We start from the raw sequence: 27,456 nt of genomic DNA on the forward strand, positions 1-27,456 counted from the left end.
ACTTACACTAAGGCGCCAAGCAGGGTGGATGATAATGTGAAGGCTGATTGTCTCTGACAAATGCGCAGTGAGGGCAGGAGGTCCTTGTTGGGAGTTTGTCAGATGTAAGGCGCACATGCTTTGATGTGCACTTCCAACGTGCTGAAGCCATAGAAAACTTATGCAGCTGTACGTTTTGCATCAGTGGACAGATCACATCAGCATAACAACTCCACTGAACTGTGTTTGGTGTATGCGCGTGTGAGTAAATAACAAACAAACTTAAAAGTGTAAGCTTTTATGAGTTTGTGGATTAAAATGCTCAAATCACAATTATGTGATTCACACACAAACCTGGTAATGATGCCTCTGCTGTGCTTATGATGAAGATAAAGGCTATTACTAACACTTCAACAAGCTGCTCCACATCAATGTAAATTAAATGACTCAAAGAGAACCCCTTTGCTTTATGCTAGTTTAAATTTTATCATAGGAAAATATCCAGATTATTACCATAGAAGGAATAGACATCAGTAATCACTATAAGAGGGCTCCATTCCCCACAAATCCTCCCTGCAGCAACATTATTTATTTTCCCAAGAGATGAGGCGGAATGACTCAAGGAAACGCTGACCTGCATTATAGTCCACAACATCCTCAGACACTGCGGCTCCTTGATTCCCTAACTGTGAAAAATGGGTTTCACCTGTGCACTCTGATTTGTCTTATTTTGCTTAAAATATGTGCGCTTCAGCGATCCTGACATTTTGTTTTTCCGAGCTATGTGAGTGGAGAAGGCAAAAAGGAAAAAGTTTCAGGTGATGTTATCAGCTTTTGCAAACTGAAATCTTCATATAAGATAGCACACAACTGCTTGGATGTTTGTATAAAATTTGTAGACAGAAAACAATTCACAAGATCCTGTCTTTTGAAATGTATGGGTGATGTATATCACGCACATTTCTGAAGCCGTTAATGCTCAGCAGCATCCCATGGCTGAGAAACTGCACTGTACAACTTTTTTATCCGGGATGCTGCATGACGTTGCAACTGAGTTTTACTTCACACACAAGTAAATGGACATAAAGACCAACTGTTTTGATTGAACACCAGGACTATTTTAGCAAAGAAACACAAAAAGACATTATCTGTGAAAGAAAGGAAAAGAAACAGAGAAAGGGACAGAACAAGAGTCAAGTTAAGATTGTCTCACTGGCTTAAGAAAGCTATGTAAGATATGTATATGTAAGATGCAAGATGGATGCAGAATTAGCCATCAATAGGGGACGATACAGGAGTTCTGCAGCTTGTATTTACAGCTGAACTACTAAACTTTGGCAGGTTTTCACTCTTTGGGGTCACTTAATGAAGGCAAGTATCCTCCGGTTATTCCACTGCAAGGACTTCTGGTTATTCCCACTGGTTGCTAAGTCAGTATCTGTTTTGCATCCTGTCTCTTCTCTGAGATTTCTTGTGCCAGTAAAAGTCAGTCCAATGTCGACTCTTATCTCTTGCTTTATCACTGTCATTCTTTCTTTCTTTTTTTCTTTCAAATTTCTGTTTAGGTACATATTTTCAAAATCAACCATGGTGTGCTTCCAAAGTGGCCACTGTGTTGACATAAAGTCATTGTAGAGATAAACACGCCTGATTGGAAATAAAAAAGTTATGAAGTGAGATTTCTCAGCATCAGGATACTGTTGTGCAATAACCTCCCCAAGAATTTGCATAGTGAATGTCTGTGTGATTCATCATAATGAAGCTAACCCATAGAATTTTAATAAGAAACTCAGGTAGCATTGCTCTAAAACTTAATGTACTCCATCTGCATTGTTGTCATGTTCATTTTAATCCATATTGCCAGCTGCTGAGTCTTCTTCTCAGAGAGTTTACAGCGGAGCTTCTGTGTCATCTGTTTAGATCTGATATAATCAGATGTTGTTTTGTAACTTATGAAAAAACTTGATAAAGCTTGAAAGATAATGCTGGGTAAGATTTGATTAACTTTGGATAGAATCTGGCTCATTGTTTGCTTCCATTGTCAATCTCTTTTCTAACGCAGGGTGCCCGAGTCCAGTCTTCGAGCTCTAACATCCTTCAACTTTTAGATTCATCTCTTCTCTTACACACCTGAATCAAAGAAACGTCTCACTACCAAGCATATGCAGAGCTGAACGACATGCTGAGAAAGGAATTCAGCCATGTGATTCAGGTGTGTTGGAGACAGGATGCATCTAAAAGTTACAGGATAGTAGATCTCGAGGACTGGACTTGGGCTGGACCTGTTTTATAAAAGTTTCTTATAAAAAGTTCGAACAGTTTTTGAAAAGATGACAAAATTATGTCTGACACGTTTATGACTTTACTAATCTGAAAGAGAAACTGTAACAAGCAGTGAGGTGAGAACTAAAGGGTGGTTTCAGTTCTCTGTGGGCCCTGCAACACAATAAACTGGAGACTTGCCAACTCAAATTCCTCTCTTTCTATTAAAGACTCAGGATGGCAGCAACAAGCTGCTAAGCCACATTGGCATCAAGATCTTAGCATGAGGGGAGAACAACAGGTACATAAGTAGGTGAGAACGCAGTCACAAAAAAAACCCCCAAAAAAACCCCACACAAGTAGGAGGGGAAAAAAAAACAGTGAAACTCAGCAGCTCACTCCTCCCTTGTCTTGCTGCCTCTGATCAACTGGAGGGAGGTGCTCAGCTGCCAACAGGGGGGAGAGACACACCAGGTCTGAGAAGAAGGCGAGCACACATCATTAGACATGGAAGTCTGATCGGCGTTGGCCGTTTTGAACTGAAGGGTGCTTTGCAGAGCAGATCTGTGCCTGAAAGGACAGCGCCGTGGAAGAACTGGACACAGGAGAGAGACGTAGGAATTCCAGGTCACAAGAGCTCCTTTGGCTGTGCTCAGTCTTGGCTGGGCTGGTATTCCCAACCTCTCCCTGTTACAATAATGAAAGAAGAAGAGAAGGAATAAGCACTTAAAGGAGAAGAGTTAGATCATCTACTGGGGGAATAAAGCAGCTAGAGCTTCTTGAAGGGATCAAATTGACCTGACCTGACCTGACCCTGGTTATGATGGGATCCTCTGTGGAGCTTGCTTGCTGGTTGCTGGTGGCTGCTTCTTTTGGCCAAAATCGCCTGGCAAATGGGGGGTGCTCAGGGAGATGCTGCTGGGGCAGAGACCTGAGCTGTTCTACCACTGACTGGAGGATGGACCGTGTCTATGGGACATGCTTCTGTGACGAGACCTGCGTGAAAACCAAGGATTGCTGCTTTGACTACTTTACAGAGTGCCCAGGTGAGTGATGAATGGAGAGACAGCTTTAAGGGTGAATGAATCACAGAGGAGCCCCTCGGTTTTATGACACCACTCTGAGATAACCTGAACTCTTGAGAAGGAGATTATCTTGAGTTGCTAAAAAGACAAGCTGGAGAGGAAGAGTTATTATCGGTATTTATTTATTACTGGGGCTGCTTATCAAACAATGCATCTCTAATGACAAAGCTGAAAGTGATTTAAATTCCACTTTATTTCACTGGCTTTTTTTTTCTATTTTTCTCCATCTGCTAACAAAAAAAAAGAAAAAGAAAAAAAAAAAGAAGCAAGAATCCATATAGCCAATAACCCAGCTTGCATTGTGCATAACCCCATTTCAGTGGGCTGGCCCACATAATGGAATTAGTACAAATATTTGAAGAATGTGATTCTGTCAATCAGTTGTAGCAATTACAGTTCCAGTCAAACAAGCCAAGCGTATGTAATATGCGTTACAGGCTGGTAGCCACCAAATCTGCTCGCTTAATACATCAAAGCTTGATCATTCAGTGCAGGGAGCTACTGAGAAAAATCCTGGTTGCTGATCGGGTCTCTCTTAAATCACTTGTTGCAGACTTGAAAATCCCAATACCACAAGTTAACTCAGTGTGTCAATGATCAGAAGGTATTTCTGGAATATTTAGCCTTATTACGGCTCCACTTGAATGATGTAACTTCAGTCTACAAGAACAGGTCAAAAGTGTAGCTTTTGCTTTCAATTATAACTTCTTCATAAATCTTCAGGGTTCAGTTTAGGATCCAACACCCATTACTCTGATTGCAGTGCCATCGTTTGTTACAACAGAAGATGCCCTGGAATAATGTTTCACCGTTACTATGTGTGCCAACATCCAGCTCGGGACTGTGCTGTGGGTGACTGGAGCTCGTGGAGTGGCTGTGCCAAGCCCTGCCAGCCCTCAGTAAGAGTGCGTCTTCGGCACATTGAGCAACAGCCCAGTTACAGCAGCGAGCCCTGCCCCAGCCTAGAGGAAAAAGCTGGCTGCAGGGAATACAGAGACCACCAGGGCCGCCACTGTGGACGCAACTCAGGTATGGAAATGTGAATATACCAGCTGTTTATGTTATTTCTCTGTTTATGACATCTTAAATCAACCAACCTTAAACCTGTTAGAACCAATACATTTATTTCTGTGATGAGGTCCTGCATTCATCACCAGCATGGAGTTTGGAAAGGGAAGGCCAAAGCATGACAGCTTTGGAAACCCCCTGGACCCTGGGTAGGTTTCAGATCATAAAGCCTTTACATGTGATCTCAAGCTGCACATAACCTCATGCCTGAATTCTAAAGATGAACAGATAAAGAAGAATGCTGTCATAACATGAACCTCAGTTTTATACAATGTAGTGTAACAAAACACCTCCATTTACTTCATATACACATGAGCTGTGTTTGCCCACCTGGCTGGGTGTATGCAGACTATTAAATATGTCCACGCTGAGAGTCAGACCACAATCCTTTGAAATTATATACTCAGTATTATCACCTGAAGCACACACACACACACACACAAAATGTTTGGATGAGTGTAGTGGAGGTATTGTCAGCAGCTTAGAGTATGACCATGGTAGTGGGTGAAGAAATGAACAGCAATAAAATCACAAGCTTTGCTCCTTTATTTTTTAAATATTTCTGCATTTTCTCCAACTACACCAACTTTTGCCACGTCATCTTCAGGTTCTGCGTGGAATTCAAACTGGAGTCACGGTCGCCACACTGTACAGTGGAGAACCAGCCACACACACACTGGATGCGCTACATAACAGAAGGCTTTAAAGTGTGTGTTGCGTGCCAGCCCCCTGCATGGAGAAACAATAGCAGCACCTGCCAAGGAGATGGCCAGGAATCGAACAAGTATGATTAACCCTTTCATGCCTGCCCTTTTGGCAACATTGAACAGTAAAACATGCAAAGAAATTTCACTTCACATCAATGTTAGGAAAGTCTCCAACTGGTCCGATGAGGAGTTTTCTTGCCTTGATGTAGTGGTTTAGTGTCACAACGCTACACAGTACAGAAAAGCGTGAAACTAATTCTATGACTGTGTTGCAGTGAAGCTGTGCTCCACTGGCAGGCGGTGGGGAGCCCTCGGTGCAGCGGTACATGGAAGAAGGTCCAGAAAATGCAGAAGTGCACCTGTCCACCTCAACACAGCTTTGTCTTCATCTGATTCATAGGCACTCCAACCTGCAGCTTGCAAGAAACACCTGAAACCAGATCAGAACTGCAGACCAGATCCTGTCACCCTACAGGACTTTATCACTAAGAAGTGACTTGAAAATTAATTTGATTATAATATACTGCAGCGTAACCCAATCACTCCAGACTCCACTCACAACACATCTGAAACAAAAGACATCAAAAGTTTGCTTTTATTTTAACAAAACGCTGTTGTATAAATTATTGCATAATATTCTTGACAACTTGGATTGTTTAAAAAATAAGAAATGCTTTTCTACACAACTACTTATATACATTACTCAAAAACTGCTGTGTTGAGCACCCTCTGCTGGCATGCTTTATAAAACAAATGCAGCAGCAGCCTCCAATTTTAACAGCATAGCTGGTCATTTTTTTTGGAGGGTGGGGGGGATAAGTTTATAACAACGTCATTTCAGTGGAAATACAGCAGCAACAAAACTAATTACACCAAAATCGCATAAATATCTGCAAAACCAAAATGCTGAAGCTGAATATTATTTACAAGTAAAAAGCTACAGGGAGAGTGGATGGCTTTCTCTTTAGCAGACCTCCCGTGTCTTCATCAAAACTCTCCAGCGGTCTTTAAGCATAGTCCCGGTGCGTCCTTCAAAATCAAAATCCATTAGCATGCGAGACCATTTCCCCTGGCCGTGGCGTTTAACACCCTCCTTCAGGTATTTGTCCAGGTGGGGAGTCCATTTCTAAGCAGCACAAACAGTTGCTAGTAAAAGAAGATTTTAACTTCAGATCATTAAGCAGACAGAAAACTAACCTACCTGGGGTGGTTTTCTTTTCATTTGTACCACGGAAGTTTCTGATGATTTCTTGGATGTCATCTGAGATAACTCTGATGGGAGGAGATTGGAGACTGATTAGATTTTGCTCATGGTCTCAAAGATGAGAGATTTCTAGCTGTGTCAGACCAGATCAAACCAGAACATGGGAACGTTAAAGCCATACCAGCTTTTGAGAGTCGCCTCACAGAAACACGAGGGTTCTTTGTGATGTCAGGTTCCCACAAATCAGAAAACTTAGTAGAGAGTAGTTTCCGTTTCGTCCTGCTAACATGTTAAAAAGTTATTATTTAAACCAAGTTCAGGACAGGTAGATGAGTTTCTACCTTTACCTGAATGAAACAGAAACATCCAAAACACATTTATTCTATTCTACAGTCATTTAGCAGACGCTTTTATCCAAAGCGACTTACATATGAGTGAGAACAACACAAGCACGAAATCAAACAGTAGAGAACACCATAGGAAGGTGCTAGTGGACTGTCCAGTTAGATCCTTGCATGAATTGCTATAGGCTTTTTTTTTTTTTACTCCCTTCCTACTACATAATATCACCTATGTTACAACACAAAGAATTAATACCATAAAGTTTGTTGCAAAGAACTGGGCTAAGTTCTCCAACTTTCCAATAAATACAGCTATACTAAGTGTTGAAGTTCTCCTTGAGGAGCTGAGTCTTCAGCTTGCTCTTAAAAGTAGACAGGGACTCTGCAGAGTGAACAGAGTTTGGGAGATCATTCCACCATTGTGGCACAACAGAGGAAAAGAATCTAGCTAGTGATTTAGTCCCATGTTGTGGTGGTAACACGAGGCATCTTTCACTGGTGGAATGTAGTTGTCAAGAGGGAGTGTAGGCCTGGATTAGGGAGTGAAGGTAGACGGGAGCCGTTTGAGTTATTGTTTTGAAAGCCAGAAGCAAAGCATTTTATGCGTGCTGCGACCGGAAGCAAGTGAAGAGCGATTAGCAGTGGAGTGACATGAGCTTGTTTGGGTTGGTTAAAAAACCAGACGTACTGAGGCATTCTGGATAATCTGCAGAGGTTTAACAAAGCACGCAGGCAGACCTGCCAGTAGGGAATTGCAGTAATCGATGTGTGAGATGACCAGAGCCTGAACCAACAGCTGAGTTGTGTGTTCTGTCAAGTACGGTCTGATTCTCTTGATGTTGAAGAGAGCATATCGGCAGGTATGGGCAACCGAGGCAACATGGACCTTAAAGGTCAACTGGTCATCCACCATGACCCCAAGAGTCCGAGCAGCAGGCGCAGGAACAAGTGTGACAGAGTCAAGCTTCACACTTAATTGCGGATGTAAGGAAGGATTGGCTGGACAGACAATGAGCTCTGTCTTGGACAGATTGAGCTGAAGGTGGCGAGCGTTCATCCATGCCGAGATGTCAGCAAGGCAAGCTGATATTCTCATTGAGACGGTTGTGTCATCCGGAGGAAAGGAGAAGAAAAGCTGAGTGTCATCAGCATAACAGTGATAGGAGAAGCCGTGAGAACTTATGACTGAACCAAGTGAGGAGGTGTATAGTGAGAAGAGAAGAGGGCCGAGCACCGACCCTTGAGGCACCCCTGTTTTCAACTCATGTGAGCTGGACACTTCTCCTCGCCAGGATACTCTGAAGGATCTTCCTGAGAGGTAGGACGAGAACCAGGAGAGGACAGATCCAGAGATGCCGAGCTCAGAGAGTGTGGATAGGAGAATCTGATGGTTCACTGTGTCAAAAGCAGCAGACAGGTCCAGAAGTATCAGGACTGAGGATTGACCAGTCGATCTGGCAAGCCGGAGGGAATTTTTGTGGAAAAGAAGAATTTCTACATTAAGGTGGCCTAAAACAAACCATTAGGACATAAATGACAAGAAACATATTTATAACTAAGCAGTAGCTGCATTATTGTTAAATAACAGACACATGAAAAAATAATTTTCCTACTTTTTCTCCTTTTGTGTTGAATCATTGGGTAATTGTGGCAGAGAGCCATCTTGTGATGCCACTTCCTCCAAACTCTCCATATCGCTGGATGACTGGATAAACTTTGTTGCTGTCTGACAGCGACAAACATAAAGAATCATTCAGACATAGTCATAAATGTACAAAAGTTTGCTTTCACTTGTGGACAGGAAATTCACAGCAAGGTAGGGTTTTCAATTAATTCACAAATGCTTTTTTACACCAACATAACGATGGTATAACAAACATTTTTACAACAATAGACATAATTTTCACAAGCTGAAGATCAAGACTCAAGAAATAAGTTTCCACAAGCTTCATGTAACCCTGCTTTACCCAGTTTACATTAAGTTTTGACATGTGTTGTTATAGTTCATTGGTATCAGTGGCAAACAATGCCCACATCATGATACGCCCACCACCATGCTTAAAAGATGGTATCACAATCATGGGATGAGACGGGTAAAGATTGGAATTCCCATCTTTACTCATTTCAAAATAATAGTTGTGAACTTCAGTCAAGGTTGACGATGACCATTTTCTCACTAAGTTTCAGTAAGTTGGTAAAACCTCAACTTCTATTTCTGTAAAAATCTGATGATCTGTTAATGAGAGCGACTCTTGGCTTGTAAAATCTATGATCTTTGTCAGATCTGAAAGATCCTTGGCTTTTCTCAGTGTATTGTGTCTTGAAAAATCATGACCACAAAGAGAAAGTTGAGAGGCCTCTGTAGACATTTCAAAACCCCCAGCTGTGTTAAATTTTAATAATCTGAGTGGGTGCAATTATATGTTTGAGCTGGTGGGTGTTTGGTTAAGTATTGCCTTGAGAAAAGACAATATTTAAAACTGCAGTCATGGCCTTAATATGCACTTAATATCTGGCAGGCAAAGGTGTAAGTTGCACAATTATTGTGATCTAGAAGTGACAATCACAATTGTATTTATAAACATGCACGCACACTTCTATCCTTAATATAGAAATGCTCCCTTTTCATAACATTGTACTACTAACTCATATAGCCAGTTTTATTTTAACATGAGCAAAACTGAGGCTTGTCATTACAGTACCCGTTAAATCCTGTTTTGGAGGACATCAGCTTGTGTGTAAACCAATTGTGAAAGATTGTTGAACAAGCAAATATTTAAGACCCCAGGGAAAAACTCTGCTGAATGTAGCAGTTTGCCCTTCCAGCCTATTTCATAACAAAATGTCAATTAACTATGAGTGAATCACACCAGTACCTTCAGAAAGAGAGCCTTTATCAAAAAAGGTAAAAGAGTAGTCTGCAATAAAGATCCAACATTATTGATAATAAAATAAACAAAACAAAAAAACCAAAAAACAAACAAAACAAAAATAAACAAAAAAAAGTTTTTTGTTATTAAAACTAATTAATATAAAATTAATTTTGTCAGTTAAACTGTGAAATTGTTTACTTAAAGAACCAACCAAACGGCAAAAACAACTGTTTACACAGTTTTCCATTCAGTAGCACAGTTGCTATGAAAGTGAATTCCACACAAACAGGATCACATGGTGATAGGATTTTCCTGTTATGAGGGTAAAAAAAAAAAAAAAAAAAAAAAAAAGCAAAAAAATGTGTTATTTCTTTCTGGAAAAACTCATTTTCTGCAGCCTCATGAATATGAGCCCATTTAAGGATGTAATTGGGATTATTATTTCATTTAAAATAACAAGAAGTATAATGTGTTATAATAGTGTTGATTTTGTTAACAGTCTCACATTAGTTTGCTCCAGTGTTTTAACATCTCTCTATCCTGCTGCAGCAATCTGATGTCGAAACATGTGTACTGTTGCTAGACAGGCTTTTAACTCAAGCTTTGGACCACTGGGTGAATATTAAGCTGTCAGCAAAAGTCCTGAACCAAGATATGCTTCATAAAAAGAGGTGATCTAGTGTCATTCTGACAGTAATTTGGTTAGGCAGCACGCTGCAATCACTCAAGACCTGTACCTTGATAAGAAAGTCAGAAGGATTCGTTTCCAAGTAAGTATCCAGGTAGGACTGGATTGTCTTCAGCAAACGGCTAAAGCTGAAACTCACGAGGAACGAGTGGTAAATGTCCTTCTGTGTCACAATGGTTGACAGTTTAACTCTCAAGTTCTGTGAAAGGAAAGGTCAGAACAGTCTTTCATCTCCATTAGCTGCAATATGCAACAGATGATGTTTTCATGAAAAGACATTGGATAAAAGTTGACATGTAGACCTGAGGGAATTCTTGATGTTTTTCAAACCACCTGAGGACAGAGGACGCAGAAGATCTTTGGCCCTTTTCCATACAGACAGCCACAGACTAGGCACAAGAAAACATGGAAACTTTACACAATTGAAATGAAAACAACTTTGTATATCAAGAATTACGCCACTAATTAAGAACAGTGCATTATGGAAATCAGACAAATTACATTTTAATAAACAAATTGCAGCTGTACACATTAGCAGACTTGGTTGGATACTCTCAGAACATCAAACAATCACCTTAAAGTAGGAGTGGGCTGATTTACTGTATAAACAATTAATCTAAGTTCAGTTTAATGACAACTTGTCCCGGCATGATTAATTTTATGTTAATAAATTACAGAAATCCTGCTGTAAAGGTGGTGGGAACATAAAAGTTGCATGAGCTGCAGATACCAGGAAGAGGGTCTTTCGGCTATCATAACTGAGCATGAACTTTACTCATCTGTTCTGTGGGCTAGTGTTTGGACACATTTTGTTTTTTATGGAAATGAAAACAGACAAGGCCTGGACATGACCTGCACCACATGTAGGTTGTGGATGTGTGAAGTAGTAATACTACAAACATGTGACAACACCTCTGTTCTTATCTCAGGTTAGAGGAGAGTAAAAAAAAAGTCTCAGGTTACTGTTCCAAATTATTGCTAACATATTTAATCCTGTAGATTCAGTGGAAACATTTAAAAACAATATAAAAAATGTTTAACATGAGTTGGATTTATTTATGGCTTGACATAAATTAAAGCAAATTGCAGTGGACTCTATCATTAGGTACCTACGACACTACATACCTACCTAAAAGTAGAAAAAAAGATATTTTAAAATACCAAAGAATTACCTGAACAAGCAAAAGAATGGTGATGTCTTTGAATAAACTTTCATCTGCCACAGTGTGACCAAGGCTCGACCATAAGTTTGCTGCAGACATCAGCGGCATCACAGACTCCTCTTCTTCAAACTTAACATCTGGAAAAAAAAACAGGTTAGGGCATTCACTTCTGTGTGTACATTTACTCTATTTTTCATGGCTACGTACACAATAAATCTAAAACGGTAATTGCTGCCATATTTAGACTTTTGCAGAATGGCTAAAACACACACCAAGGACAAAGTCTGAATAACATCTGTCTTAAAAATGACAAGATAAATTGTGGCAGGCTATTGAGGTTTTAAAAAATCTATGTTGAAAGTGATAAAATAAGCAAATTCTGACTTTCTTTCTTTTACACAGGCCAAGCAACAATATTGCACATGTATGTAAAAACTGTAAATGCATGTAGAAAAAATGTAAAGCCGAGAGTTTCACTTTTCCATTCACAGCAACATACCCAGCTCTTTCCCATGCATGACTCTGGCAAGGAAGGCACATATCAAAGTCTTCTCATGGGGTTTCCCTTTTGTTGATGAAGTCTGAGAAATGGCTAAGAGAGAGCAAAACTAATCATTTTCACATAATAGTTTCATGCAAATATTCGATCTGGAAGTCCACAGATGATCAGGATACACAAAAACATAACAAAGATCAAATTGTAAACAGCACAGCATAGTTTCCACTCATTACTGGTTATTCATGATGTTGTCTAAACCCAGGCTTTGACTTGTGTAAAGGTTCTTGTGGTATAGATTTAATGTGTAGAGATCCTCCCTTCTTTAAAAAAAAAAAAAAACGAAAGAGGGGGGTGGGTGGGTTTGTTTCCTAATCCAGCACTGGGATCAGTGTAATACGCATATCTACTTAACTTTCTGACAATCTAATGACCGACAACCGTTAGACATTTTACCACATCTTGGTTTTCAAAGAATTTTGATTCCAAATCTTTAAGTTTGGGTCCTTTCACCGTACATGAAGTAATAAATGCTACCAGGTTAAACAAGATGCTTGTATGCTCTCACTTCCTGTTGGTAATTCTGGCAAAATCAATAAAGCTGGCAAAGACTATACTAAATAGAGGCTTGTAAGCACTTCCAGCAAAAGACACAGTCTTTTAATACATTTCACAAATACATTTAATTTACTGACCTTTTTTTTCATTACTATAATGTAAATCACTTTAGTCCTATGAATGTTAAAGTTAAGTTCTGATTTTGTTTGTAAAGGTTTCCCAAGTCAGAAACCGTGTTTAAATGAATCCGCACACTTATCAGTCCAGATTAAAATAGTCTTGTTTTGTCCGCCTGTACTATGAAGCTCTTATTGGAGTAACTTCAGGGTTAACCCTGGGTTTTCAGTACTATGTCGCTGACCTGATTATGTTTTGGATACGAAATATACGAGTATAAAGTATAAACCACCTCTTGACCCATCAGTTGTCTTGGAAAATGAGGAGCCCAATCAGAAGACAGTGGTGTGGTGCAGATGTTGAGAGGATGTTTGGGAAATAACTAGTTTTTAGGAATATATGCATCCTTTTATGAAGAAATAAAGCCCGTATACTGACCAGTTTCAAGTATGCCTGAAACATCTGGGTCGGAATAAACTGAGATCGTGTGATGTGTCTGTTTATGTGGTTGATTAATTCCTTTGGTCTCTTCCACGGAAACTAACTTTAGCGTTTGGGTCGCGAAGAAATAAAAATGAACCGCACAGTAGGACCAAAACCATAACAAGCAACCCCTTGAACATTAAATACAATTTTAAATGAAAAGAAATCACAAGGGGAATCTTTAAAAGATCCCGTGAAAGCTGTTAAATTAAACTACTCACCTTCAAATACTTTCAGCGTCTCATTGAATTCATCAAGTTTTCCCTCCTTGAAACGTTGACATAAGCTCACAAACATGAAGTCCAACATCCATCCTGTAGCGACGGCGGTTATATGAGAAAAACTTACAATTTCATTGGAATAACCTGCCTCTGAAGAGCTATCGCAATCATTTTCATCGTCCATTATGACTTCATTTGCGTCTTCGACGTCTTCCTCTTTGTCATGTTTATTATTTCCGCGCGCTTTTGCGTTTGCGACACTTCGAGTTGGAGTGACGGTCTATGGCGCCCACTAGTGGTTCGGAGGAGTCCCCAAATTTTACTGCGCTAAACTATCAATTTATGCCCTTTTAATTTTCTTGAAATGGCTTACTTAAAGAAAATGTTTGACCAGAAATAATACTGAAAAAGTGTAGTTGCGTAATGAGGCAAAAAATAAGAAACAACTGCAACTCTTAGCCAATCCCTATGGAATGGTGGATTGTGTATAAAAAAACTGCTTATAATAGTCTAAAACAAATTCTCACCTCAGCAAAGCTGACCCTGAAATCAGGCTTTAATTGAAAATAACTGACTGGATTCTGCACAGTCTTCACAAGCACAAGATATGACTGCTATATGGCTGGCACTACTCTAAATTAAATTTTGCAATATAACATTGAATTTACATAAAGAACTTTTTAAATAAAATGGACCGGAATGGAAATTTCCCTAACATATTATAAATAGCTGTCAATTGCATCAGACTTAACAGGAAACTGCTAAAAATGTGGGCCAAATCACACATTTTATGATGCTTACTTTACTTTTGGCTGAATGTAGAAAATTTTTATTTAGGCGTAAGGACTTCATAACAAATTTTCACCGTTATGAAGCCTAACAAAACAACAATACTTTAAGAAAAGGCTTAGTTTTATATAAGGTAAACTTGTTTTGAACATTATATAAAAAGCTGTATCGATATTTAAAACAATCTTATATATGTTTGTTGTTTGTACTTTGGCTGTTTTGATATGTGCTAAACAAATATATCTGATTTGATAATTGTGATGTACCCACAGTCTATGACCCCACCTCATGACAACAGATCTGTACAGACATGCACCTTTACTTCACCAATGCAAAAATACTAAGTACAATACTCCAAACTACCTCATGCACATTTAGCCTACATTTGTATTCAGTGTACATTTTTAATTGTTTTTAGCATATATTTATACTTATTTATCTACTATTTCTATCTATACTTTTATATAGTTTTTAGTATATATTCGTATTTCCTTTTCTCAGCTGCTCCCGAGACCTCAGTTCCAACTTTGTATCTCTGACATGTGAATGTGAGCTGATATGACAATAAAGTTCCTTGAATCCTTGTCATAAAGATTGTGACTATCACCCAATGGGAAGCACTGGCTGTGGTGACAACATGGTACAATACAAGAGTGCATTGATTATTTGAGTCCTCCTTCCAAGACCCAACATGCTTGAGATTTTGCTACTGACATGTAAACAAAGCGTCAACATTTAGCAGAAGTGGGCAAACATACGGTGAACTTATGGAGACAACATCGTTTCTGTAAGATGAAAAAGATTTCATGAATTTATGGCCATGTTGTCTCATTACATCAATGCTAAATATGCAGAAATCTGCTCAATAATGTTTTGTGGCACACAAACATCACTTTATATGTAAAGTAGAAAACATCAGACACAGACACGTCTCTAATATACACATTTATTTGTTATTCTGCATAATGCCAATAGATGTAATGGGGAACAATGCCTTACAGAAATGTTGACATACGTGTACCATAATAAAGTGTTTCTGTGGTCACACAATTGCTCAGATTACTACATGCATACAAAGATGTTGCTTTGTACAGAAACAGTCAGTAGCTCAGAATGTGTCTAATGATAATGTCATTTCAAAGCTGAGCAGAGGAAAAGAAATCAGAAAAAAAATTTAAGAGGCAGAATATACACACATAAGAACAAACAATGTTGCCTTAATGCATATTACGGAGAGAGGTTTGGTAAGCACAGACAAATGAGCAAGACGGACAATTTACATTCTCTCAGAGAAAATAAATACACAACATTTCCACTCTGTACAGTATCACAGATGAATATGCCACCGTGAGACAGTAAGACAGAGCACAGTCCTTTTGCTGTCAGCTTGCAGAAATAATTTCCACACAAAACTTTATCCCAGAGGGATACATCTGATCAATCCAGCTCCCTTGTTTCTACTCTGTCAAAATGAAGGATCACTCAAAGCTAACACAGTGACATGACTACTACAAACAAGGGATGAAGGAAAAACTTTACGCACAGGTATAGAAGAAAAGCTTTAACAAGAGGGCCTAACCTCCCTTTGTAAAGAAGAAGAAGAAGAAGAAAAGAAAATCTAAACGACAACCACCACTGAGCCTGTATTTCACATCGGAGAGTACCAAACAGTTTCCGATGATGAATCGGGCATTTCACAAAGATAACTCCATGAAGTTTTATGTGAATCTCTGAATACTGAGTCAGATTATGCTACTTTGGGCATACATTATGTACACAGACAAAAACAAAACAAAACATAGAACAGAACTGATCTCTGATGCAATGTAACCATTAGGGAGGACACAGGTTTTTTTTTATTTCTTTAGAATTTTTTTCAATCCTTGCCATGATTAATCACTGTTCCTGAGCACATGCTATGGAGTTTATAGCCTCTGGAGCACTGGTTTGGAGCACTGGTTTGAAGCACATGGCGATGCTCTGAGACAGTAAGGACCTCTCCCTGCTTAACCGTCAAACACCTTTCCCTTTGCTTGTTCTCCTTCCTGCCTCACTGAAGACTGATGGGGGTGGGGTTCTGAATGTTGTACACAGATTTCAAGGAGCCAAGACATCAATGTGAATTTGACAACACCTTTCAAAAAAAACACAGAAGCAGCCAGCTGGCGTTAGCTGTGAAAGAAAAAACAGAAAATCTATCTAATGAGAACATCAGAGAGTTATAGAAAACCTGAGAACTCAATAACATTACCTGTATCTATTACATAAAGACCTGATTTTTCCTATAAAATTAGAATTTTCTGTACAGTGCTATATGAACAAAGCAAAATGACTTGCTACCTTCTCATAAACAGCAGTGTTATGAAAAGGCACGCATCATTTCAAACCACCATATGGCAGCAAATTGTGGTCGTGCTCCATTTTGGTTTAGAAAAAATAGAATCATTCTGTGTTAATTCACAAAAAACATAAAATCCTTTGTTTGTGGCCATTGAAATTAGATAATCTTAATAGCTTCCATAGGCATTTGCTAGATTTGATGTAAATCTAACAGTAATATAAAAGGCCCTGGTGGTCAATTTGGATCCTTATTTCCACAGATAATCAAATTTGAGGTTCATTCAAACCTGGCATGAAGGTGCTTAACAGCATGTTGCTAGCTTTATAATTAAAAAAAAACAAATAAATAAAGGGAAAAAAAAAAAGGAAAAAAAATCAAATTCTCATTTGCATTGTTTGTGAGATTCTGGTAGGTGTAACACTGTTTTACCCCATATTAAAGATATAACATCTGAAAAATACAAGTAATTTCTGCCTGTACACTTACAAATTCCCATAGACATAAAATAAAGTGCCACATTTCTTGGCCTGCATAGATTGCAGTATGCGGTATTGCACATTCCACACCTCTCTGTGAAAATAAAACCAAAACAAACAACAAGAAATGATAATAATATGAAAAAAAATCAAACAAACAGCAATTATTTCAACCACCTTCTTCCTGTCTTTGCCTTTCTGGTTTGTGTGGCTTTCACAAACACCTTCCAAACACAGTCTGACAAGCGCCACTCAGTGGACAAATACTCCAGCCATAAATTGGAATCAAAGGCAACATACAGCAGGTATTTTCAGTCAGTGTAAAACAAAAAGACACACACATACACACACACACACACACACACACACACACACACACACACACACACACACACACACAAACACACACACACACACAAAAAGAAAAATCCTTTGGGTTTAAGTTAGACTGAAAACAGTTTTGTTGACAAGAAAACACAGTGAGTTACAGTCCAAGACACCACAGATACATGACAGGAAAGAAACAATGCCCTAAAGTTATCAGCAAGATCGGGTCACGCTGCAGTAGTTTGGAAGAAATTACATCAGGGCATAGAGGAAAAGGACAACAAGCACAATGCAAGTAAACAATCATAAAGAACAAACATAACTGTCATAATACATGTTATTACTATATATGTCATGATGCAGCTGAGATAGATGAAAGCTTGTAAGTGTGCTTGTTTTGGTCCATTGATATCAAGAGGAATATTGTCATCCTATGCGGTAGTCTATCCCATTGAATTGCCAGAGGATACTAATAGTAAAGCTTATATCTGACCATATGTACTGTGTTGAATTAACATTTTGTGGAATCTCTTCCCTACTTTAATTCTTCTATAGCCAATCTAACCTAGTCATTTCATATTTTACTCTTAACCCTACTTCTAGATGTATATATCTGATGTCAGAGATTAAATACAATCCTTGTGATTTGGATGGAATCAAACAGCTGAAAAAGGATCTTCTAAAAACGGCATGATAAATATTTTCAGTAGCTGTAGTATCTGATAGTTCGTGTTTTCGTTGGTTGAAAACATTATTTGATAACTGCAGCGCAGTTTATAGGAAGAAAGGTGTTTTTCATTCTGAGATTATCAGATGCTAAAACTCCGGGTTCAACAGCTGCTATGAATTCCCAAAGCAATAATGTCAGTGTTACAGTTTCATACACCATTTTACACAGGAAAAGGAAAAGGAAAAGAAAGAAAACATTACAGGGTCGTCATGGGAACGCTTTGCATTTCCACAAAAGGTAATGATATGTTTTTTTTTTTTTTTTGTAATAGGTCGCTACGATGCAAAACCCAGTTTGAGGGTTGTTGATTTCAACCCCCATCACTGTTTTTTTCACATTGAAACTATTTGTACCATCAGTCTTCCTTTGCCATCCTGTGCATTGTCATTGCCGTATGTGTTCTAGTATTTACAGTGGAGCGCTTTCAGCAAACTAAGCACCGTGAAATATCTGTCTTGTTTTTTTTTTTAAAATGCATGCTTTTTACAGATAAGTCCCTCTATGCATTTCCTCCTCCTGCTAGAAAAGGAGACTGTCATTATGTACATAGGACGAACCTATGTCTGCATTTGTCAATGAATTCCCCACACTTCCAAAGCCTCCTCTTCCTCTTTGAGCACCACTGTGTGCTTCAAAGTCATTCTTAAATCTGCACAAAGCTCTGCAGTTTCTTTATCAGCAGTGCACAACGACACAAGTAAAAGAGACTTGTCATGCCATGCAAGAATATCTTTCAACTACATCTGCCCCCTTGACTGTTCATCCTGCGTTCCCACCCACCATGCTGAGGCTGTAGAAGGTCTCATGTACCTCAAAGCTTCATTTACATTCACATGCTGGTCTCACATGTCGGAGAGAGGCTGCCGTCTCCAGGGATCAGGTGAATATCAGTTGTAAACATGTGGTTCTCTACTTTGTGTCCACTGGGGTTGCTTTCAGCCTTCCCCTCATCGCCTGCTTCAACCACACCTTGGGTACAATTTTGTGCTTCTGTCTTGGGTGACAAGGGTGCAATTGCTGCGCCTGCCTCCTCCATCAGATGTTTCTCCTCGTGATTCTCCGTGGACTGATCTTCATCACCAGGTGGGGTGTCTACCACCAGTCTCTTGGGGGCTGGAAGCAGCTCTTCTGAACTGGGGATGAGTGGTGACATTTCTCCTGCCAGGGACTCATCTTCCAGGATGCTGGAGCTGATGTCTCCAGGGGAGGTAGTGCTAGGTGGAGTAAGGGGACCCTCATTGGGTGTTTTGGCATAGTTTACCTTCAACCCCATAATTTTTAGAGGGTTATTTTCTGTAGGAGAGCTCTGGATATTCTCTACAGCACTGTTAAAACTATCCACGTCCTCTATGTGGATCTCTGATTCATAGCCGGGGTTGATAGATTCATAAAAGCCTGGAGAACTCTGGTCATCAATGGCCTTGAGTGAACTTAGGTCCAGAGAAGGTGGGGCTCTGGGGTGTCTGAACTGATCTGGCCCAGTATCCTCATCACCTGGGCTTTGTTTTGAGAAATTTGTTGAACAGCTGGCAAAGTTATCATCTGAATATGGCAGGACTTCCTTCATTTCCAGCTGCACCTCCTCTTTTAATGTAGAATCAGGGCTAATAGATTTCTTCGGTGAAGCGGGAGCAGTCACGGTTGTGCTCAGAGTGCTCATAGAGCTTGTTGTGTTAATGTTGGTAAATGATTGAGACTTGGTCATCTGGTTGTACATGTCCTCCAGTTTCTGAACATTAAGGTGCTGTGGGGTCCTGCTAATCCGCTGTGGGCTTCCAGTTGTCGTGATGATTATACGATGAGGGGAGCTTTGCGTCAGGTACTCTGGGTTTCTTTTATCTGGTGATCTCAGATTGCTTTCAGAGGAGGACAGCTTGGTTGTGTCCAAAAGACTTGGGGACAGGTGGTTGTCAAGGTTTGTTTTATCCTCTCCTTTCTCCACTACCACATCCATCAGTTCCATACTTCGAGCAAAGGCATCTTTGAGATTCATCGACACAATGCTGCCATTCCTCTTGGCTCTTTCGAGCGCCTCCCTCCTCTTGATGGCTTTCTCCTGCCTCTTCTGTTCCTTGTAGAACTCTGAGAAGTTGTTGACAATAATGGGGATCGGCAGAGCTATGACCAGCACTCCTGCAATACAGCAGAGTCCACCAACAATTTTTCCAAGTAAAGTCTGCGGGTAAATGTCACCATAGCCCACTGTAGTCATTGTAATGGTGGCCCACCAGAATGAAGCAGGGATACTGGTGAATTTGGTGGCATCTTCATCTTTTTCAGCAAAGAAAACCAAGCTGGAGAATATCATGATGCCCATGGCAAGGAATAATATCAGCAGTCCCAGTTCATTGTAGCTCCTTCGCAAAGTAAATCCTAGAGACTGGAGCCCCGTGGAGTGTCTGGCCAGCTTCAAAATCCTCAATATTCTCATGATCCTGAATATTTGCACCACACGACGCACATTTTGGAACTGCAGCACACTCTTGTTGGACTCAGTTAGGAAAATGGTGACATAGTAGGGAAGGATGGCCAGTAAGTCAATGACGTTCAATGGGCCTTTGAAGAACTTCCACTTGTTAGGAGATGACAGGAAACGAAGGAGGTACTCCATGGTGAACCATGCGATACATACAGCCTCCACATGGGCCAGCTGGGGGTTGTCATTTAACTGTCCAAACTCATCAGTGACCTGGAGCTCTGGTAGGGTGTTGAGAGACAGGGCGATGGTGGAGAGGACGATAAACAGTATCGATATGATGGCCAGAATCTGAGAAGAGAACAGAAAAAAGGAATAAAACATTAGTTTAACTCCAAAAAGAGGTCTTTTTTCTGTTAAAAACCGTACACATTCTCATTACTTAACAGGAAATTAGAAAGACGATAAGGCCTACACGCCACAAATGTGTGAGCCATTGAATGTTGAGTCAAGATGCGATTTATGACTTTCTCTCTAACAGTCACTTTTCATAGCTTGGTTGCATGTGGCAGATCAGGAACACTCTAAGACCACAAAAAGATGCATAAATAAAATGCATAAATAAAGGCAGAAAGGCATTAAGTACACAAATGAATGATATGAATCTAATGGAGTATCCGTCTTTGCTTGAAAGGCACTGTGGGCGTGCTCTTGAATATGGATGAGCAGTCCATTATTCATGTAAAGATTATTGCAAGAGGGAGTGCAGATATGTGCATAGGGACTTGTGGGATAGCAAGAAAATGTAAAATGATGAACATTCCTGGAGAATTACATATTTGAATTAAAGCAGCATTGCCTGAGAGATGACTAAACAATAAATATTGTTATATAGAAGAAAAATAATCAGTTAGAAATCTGTTTAGGAGGTAAATGAGTGATTTTGAGTGATGCAATCCTATTAACGCCAGATATAAAGGTAAAATGGATTTTGGCTCCACCTGTTGGCGGTACTCTAAAACGCCATCTGTTGGTCATAAATATCCTCATAGTCAGTCTCTAAAGAATATTAATTGCACATAATTTGCCTAATGGCTATTATTGGATCTTATGAAACAGAAATACTGAACCCTGAGTTCTGTAATGGGATGAGTAAGAACATCCGGCATAATCCTATGAGGTCAGCACTGCATGAGCTTGTGCTTCAGCTGCAGTTCTTTATCTTGACCAGGATTTATTGATCACAATTGATTAAATCTGGCCTAAGATGTCCTGGCAGGGGTTTGTTATTTATAAAAAGAGTGTGTGAGCAGAGCACAGTGAGTTGAGGGGAAGACTGGGTTTGAATGTCACATCATGTTATGTGATGAGCTGAATATTTCATTTTGGCACCAAACTCCTCACACTGTCACTGGGATTAGTTGATGTCCTTTTTTTTCTCTCTCCCCACCAGTTCAATCCTGCTGCACTCAGTGTCCCCACCTACACAGGTGAAACATCACTGTCCTACACACAATACAGTACTGCATCATAACTTAAAAGAAAATCTATTGTACTGAAAAAAGAACAGCATTTTTTTGTGTAAAGGCCTGAATTACCTGAGTAATATATAGCTTATTAAAATCTAATGAAGAGAGGCCGAAGAGTGTCAGTTAAGACGTTGAAAACAAGGCACTCTGCATACTAATCACAAACCCCCATTTAGCTGCAGAATGAGCTCACAATCTCACATAAATTTACACTCTAAAGTCTAGAGTCCCTTATTGTATCTACTTTGAGGATTCATTCATTTAGCAAACATGACATGGCAAATTTAAAATAGATGAAACTCATGGATTTTACTGCTTGATCCTCTCAAGTTTTGAGTCTATTCATTACCCAGTTGCATGCAGTGACACCCGGGAAAAATGTGTCTTCACATTTGTTTAAATCCAAAGACTCCTTCTACTTATTGAGCGGTGATGTAAAAAATACAATCAGAAAGCAAAAAATAGTGCTTGGTGTCATGGCTCAGCACGGGAAGTATTAGCACTAAATGAATGCTGGTGCTGATTAGGTTAAACCTATTAGCAGCTAAGTGAGGCAACTCGGGCAGCCCTGGCACTGAGCTGAAAGACTGTGGAGTCATACTAAGAACGCGGATTGCCTCAATACTCCTGAACTTTTTGGCAAGCTCATTAGAAGCTCACATCCTGCTGCCAAGCGTTTGTCCGTATTCCTGTATAAGCTGGACGAGAGGATACGAGCCGGAAGAGGAAATTTTGCTTATTTTAAAGCTTACAATAAAGATGTTGATCTGAGCACACTTTTCCAATGGAAAAAGCAAGCTCCATTTGACCGTGAGGATGAGCAATCCCAAGGTGACTTGCATTAACCTATACTATATTGAGTTGGAGTAGTTAAGAGGATCAGTTACTCAGTCTCCTTTGCTCCTCATTTGCATGCATTGCAGCATTAAGTATAGCATATAATGGTGGATTAATGTATATACTTATATTATATAAATAAACAGGTCAAGCAAAGCCATTCAACCAAGGAGTGATCTGAGGACAAAGGCAAAAAGAGACAGGAAATAGGAGTGAGATATTTGATATTTGATTATTTTATAATCTGTAGAGGTATCCCTTGCCAGCAACTTAAAGAATAAACAACTGAGATTAGAGTGTAGTCTGGTGATTTTATGAAAGGGATAAATGCTGTTTTGTTCCACAAATCGATCAATTTACAGACAATTTGAATCCTTAACTGTTTGATAAAAAGTATAAAAAAAATATAAGTAAGTGTATGAAGCACAAAAAGGAACACAAGGTAATTTTTTGTGCTTCAAATGAACTCTCCCTTTTACAGTCTGCCTCTGAGGCTTCGACCTCAAGGTGAAAAGTCATAGCTATGTCAGGGACAGGCCAGTCATGAGACCTGATTGGCTTAGCTGGGATGGAAATGTTGTCAGATGATTAGGCAATGGACTACATGCTTTAATTATCTGTGTCCGTCTCACAGCTAACTTTCCACAAGCAGATGCCTCTTTGCATTACTATGCTGGAGTGCTGAGTAACTTTGAGATTTTAACATGGCCTGAAAGACAGATGGACAAAAGGAGACAAACAGAGGGATTTTCAAAGTCACGTGGCTTAATTTTTATACAATGGTCTGATTGCTTCCCTCAGGACTTTGTTTATTTACTTGGGCATTTTATAAAAAATAAAAATCATGAAAAAACAGATCACTCAGATTAATGCAAAGTAGCTTAAATACTAAAGGGACAGCTTAAAAAAGTGGTTTAAGCATATCTTATGTTTTCACCGAAGTGAATCTACTTTATCCACCAATGCAAAAAACAACATTTCCTTTCCACAGCTGAAGGAATTGGAGAAGGAAGTGTGTTGATGTGGAGGAGAAAACACAAGAGGCACAGTGTTAAGAGCCTCTTCTGATTTCCATCTTCAGCCACTTGTCATATCTGGAGCTACACTTGAAAGTGCAAGACTTGCCATCCCCCCTTCATCTTCATGACCCGCAGTCAATAGAGGCACTATCTCCTCTGTAAATGTCCTGTCAGCAGTGACAGCCCTGTGGTCGCACTTACACCTCACTACTTGCATCACAGCCTTCCGTAGTTTGAAGGAGGTAAGACAAGAGGAAGAAAAATAACCTGTGCCACACCAGCAGCCCATCTGCCAGCTCTGGGGACGCTATCGATTGTGTACACATCACATTATGGACGCTGAGCCAAGCTCGGCGAGCACATATCGATATCCCTACTCAGAGCTCTTATGGACCATGATCCACATCTGAGGCCCCCACTGACCCACCCCATTCTCCTGTACTTGTGTCATCAATTTGTGCTGGACAAATTGAGCCATTCCTCAGGTATGATAATTTTTTGCTGTGGAATCAATCTAGGCAATTATGGCTATGGAAATGAGGATTGATTCCAGGAGATGTGTGCCGTTTCATCTTCTAGGACTGTATCTTTCCCAGTGTGAGGACTCCATGTAGGCGTGCAGGGCAATTTGTATGCATCAAAGCATTTTTTAATTAAATATATTACTGTTCTAAGTTTCAAGCCAAATACTGTGTTTAGTTTAAGGAATGGAAATCGCAAAGTATGAATTCTGAACATGCTTAATTGTAGCTTAGTCCAGTTAATGCTGGACAGAACAGAAAAAAACATGGTATTATTAAGTCATATTCATTAGTTATTTAAAGCAAGATTTATAAGACATGGACGTATAGAGTATGACTTAAAGGCATTCATACATTACATTACATTACATTCATACCCTTGGAAAGACCCAATAAAAATCACCAACAAAGGAGTGGGGTGGAGGGGGATTCCCTGCCCTAATGCAAAGCTCTGTCACAATTCTGCAGGCCAAAGGGCCTTTCCATGGTTGCTTTCCAAAGACTTCACAAAGAGCAAGAGACACAGAAATAGATTATGATATTTGGTGGCCATCAAGTGTTTTACTCCAGAGATCTTTCAAGGTTCAAAGGGTTTTGGAGGAATGCCAGAGTCATTACAATTTGGGCCTCAATTCTAAAGTCATTAGTCTGGGGATAAGATAATTAAGTTCATAAAGCATCAAAGTTAAAAAAAAAAAAAAAAGAAAAAATAATCCAAATTAATTCTGAAAAACTGGCAAAGTATAAGAGGAAGGGAAATATGTTCAAGACACTTTGCAACAAAGTCATATGAATCGTAACCACTGCAACATCCATCTGTTCAACTATCTTTGGAGACTCGAGAGGGAACCACGGTGCATAATAATGACTTCTTGCTATCTGAAGAAAACTACTGAGTTCCCCTCCAACATTTGACAGCTCCCAGTGCAGTCAATAATTGCAGTGGATATTATCCATCTGTCCAGGCATAATGCAGAATCACCATCCTCTGTCACTTACCACTTAATTTGTCATCAGTCAACTAGACTTTATTATGTACTTGGCAGTCTTTGCCAGGAGTATTGTCACGATGTGATTAAAGTCACAATTTCAGGGTCAGTCTCAGTGAGGTGCCTCACAAGCAGTGTGAGAGACCAATTCTGCAAGCAAATGATTTTTCTTGTTGATTGTTTTGCAAAACACAAAGCCTGAATGGCTCTCTGGCACTCATTTTATCCTTGCTGGAGGCATGCAACAGCAGAAACCAGAGGGTTTCAGTCAGTGTTTTATGCTGAGGGTGTGAGGCTCCCTCGGTAGTACAAAAAAAATACTGGTTGAGTGGGTTGACAGATATGACAAGAGCCTTAATCAATAGCCACTTATGGTTGCAGGCCACCTGCATTGTCAGTTACCAAAGAGCTAGCTGGTTCATTTTTAGCAAAAATATGGCAGAAAAACCACCAAAAAGCTGATAAGATTAAAATGTAAATTATGCTTCCACATTATAAAAGAGTATCTCTGCTTCCCATATAATCTTCTGGTGTGTCTGCAACACCTCCACTAAACTTTACTTTGTTCCCTTTTACTTTCATACACACAGTTTTTCTGCCTTGTATCCCTCTCAAAAAACATTCAACTTATTCCCAGTCTTTATTTATACTATAGAAATGTTTGTTTGTGTTTCTTTTTTTTTCCATTTTATTTTTTGATGAGGCAGATAGGAAAGTAGGCTATGTGAATTATTTATGAAGTATGTTAATTTGTCTGACCAGTAGTCATACAGACACGCCTGCACAGAACAGGCAACAATCTTACACTGTGTCAGCGAGTGGTGCTGTATTACAGAGTAGGGGACTATGACCATTATTAGAAATCTGAAACATCATAGGGAGAAAATCCCTTCGTAGTTGCTATAGTGTGCTAACAGTAGTTGCTCTCTCGCCTTTTCACATAACGTATTACCCGAGTCCTTCTAAGGCTGTGTTTTACTCAAAGTAATGATTTTTCCTCATGCTGCACTCTTTCTTTAAGTTGATTGTGAGCCATAAGCCTGGAGAACATTGAGTCACAGACCACACCGTCAGGACAATTTTCCAACGGAGAACTGCATCCCAACCAAAAATGCTGCAGCTGTTACTGCAAAGCCAACATTTTCTTGGCTACAGATGGAGCTGCCTTTATTGAATGCATTTCTGCTGCTCTGTGCAAGTCAGCTTTATTTATATGTAATAGCACTTTATAAAACCCATAAAAATCACACAAAGGACAGTTATAAAGAGGAGAAGAAACTAGATTGGCAAAAGAGGGATCCTAACGCCAAGCATGTATGAGCAAGGAATACTTGCCTAAAAGACTATCACGTCATGGCATTTCCAGTACATGAATAACCCTTGCTACTGAGTGGAAGTGTGGTAAGTGATGCAGTCAGCACAGTGATGACAACAAAAAACATCTGGCAGATGTTAACAATGAAGCTGACTATAGATTTGCAACTTTCACTGGCTGGTTGCAAATTAACAGGAAGAAATTTCAGCCAGAATGAATCACTCTGAAACAAATGGTACCCTATCTATCTATCTATCTATCTATGTGTGTGTGTGTGTGTGTGTGTGTAGCAAGGGGTGGGACTTAAGTGTGTGTGTGTGTGTGTGTGTGTGTAGCAAGGGGTGGGACTTAAGTGTGTGTGTGTGTGTGTGTGTGTGTGTGTGTGTGTGTGTAGCAAGGGGTGGGACTCAAGTCAAAGAAAAAAATCGAAATACAAGTTTAGTAATTCCCAAATCTCAATTTATTGCATTGCCTCAAAAACCAAATTTTTTTAAAATTTAATGTATTTTAATGGATGACTAAACCAAATAACTAAAATGGACATTGATATTGTAAACACATGCTCTACTTGTGTTTGGGAAAATGTATTTGATTGCTTTTTAATTCAGAAAATGAAAAATTATACAGAAAATATTTCTGGGCAAAACAGAATAGATCCAAAGTTAAAGTATCATGTTTTTTTTAAGAATGCTCAAAGGGTTTTATTAGCAAAAGGAGTTTGACAACGGACTGGTGACTGCTGTGGAGGAGTGAGCTAGCTTTAAGGAGATGGTGATGATGAAGGGAGGTGTATTTCATCATCTGGTGATCAGGTGCAGCTATAGTAGGAGAGGGAGGACAAGCTGAATGAATGAAGGCGGAGTCAGGAAGGCAGGGTATATCTAACGAGTCATTTTAAACACTTCTCTGATTAAGAGTTGAC

General features: G+C 39.6%; 3 protein-coding genes across 3 annotated transcripts in view; 1 reads left to right on the forward strand and 2 right to left on the reverse strand.

The window, feature by feature from the left end:
- Positions 1 to 2,897: 2,897 nt before the first annotated feature.
- Positions 2,898 to 5,494, forward strand: sbspon (somatomedin B and thrombospondin type 1 domain containing; the record flags this gene model as incomplete). The annotated part of the gene is made up of 5 exons (XM_079259871.1): positions 2,898 to 3,287; positions 4,161 to 4,355; positions 4,465 to 4,543; positions 5,002 to 5,178; positions 5,377 to 5,494. Exons 1-5 carry the CDS (start codon positions 3,062 to 3,064, stop codon positions 5,492 to 5,494), a joined length of 795 nt encoding a protein of 264 aa, XP_079115997.1. The 5' UTR covers positions 2,898 to 3,061.
- Positions 5,495 to 5,915: 421 nt separating this feature from the next.
- Positions 5,916 to 13,429, reverse strand: terf1 (telomeric repeat binding factor (NIMA-interacting) 1; the record flags this gene model as incomplete). Its single annotated transcript, XM_079259631.1, has 9 exons — positions 5,916 to 6,227; positions 6,303 to 6,373; positions 6,487 to 6,584; positions 8,260 to 8,372; positions 10,257 to 10,406; positions 10,510 to 10,596; positions 11,380 to 11,507; positions 11,870 to 11,962; positions 13,246 to 13,429. The coding sequence occupies 9 exons, from the start codon at positions 13,427 to 13,429 to the stop codon at positions 6,066 to 6,068; spliced, it is 1,086 nt and encodes a 361-aa protein (XP_079115757.1). The 3' UTR covers positions 5,916 to 6,065.
- Positions 13,430 to 18,737: 5,308 nt separating this feature from the next.
- Positions 18,738 to 27,456, reverse strand: part of kcnb2b (potassium voltage-gated channel subfamily B member 2b) — a gene marked incomplete at both ends in the record, with an annotated part of 81,956 nt that continues 73,237 nt past the window's right edge. The window contains one exon of the mRNA XM_079259890.1: positions 18,738 to 20,675. Within this exon, the coding sequence (XP_079116016.1) occupies positions 18,738 to 20,675 (1,938 nt within the window). The remainder of the gene's footprint in view (positions 20,676 to 27,456) is intronic.

This window comes from Telmatherina bonti (assembly GCF_933228915.1).
Source record: "Telmatherina bonti genome assembly, chromosome: 20".
NCBI lineage: Eukaryota > Metazoa > Chordata > Actinopteri > Atheriniformes > Telmatherinidae > Telmatherina > Telmatherina bonti.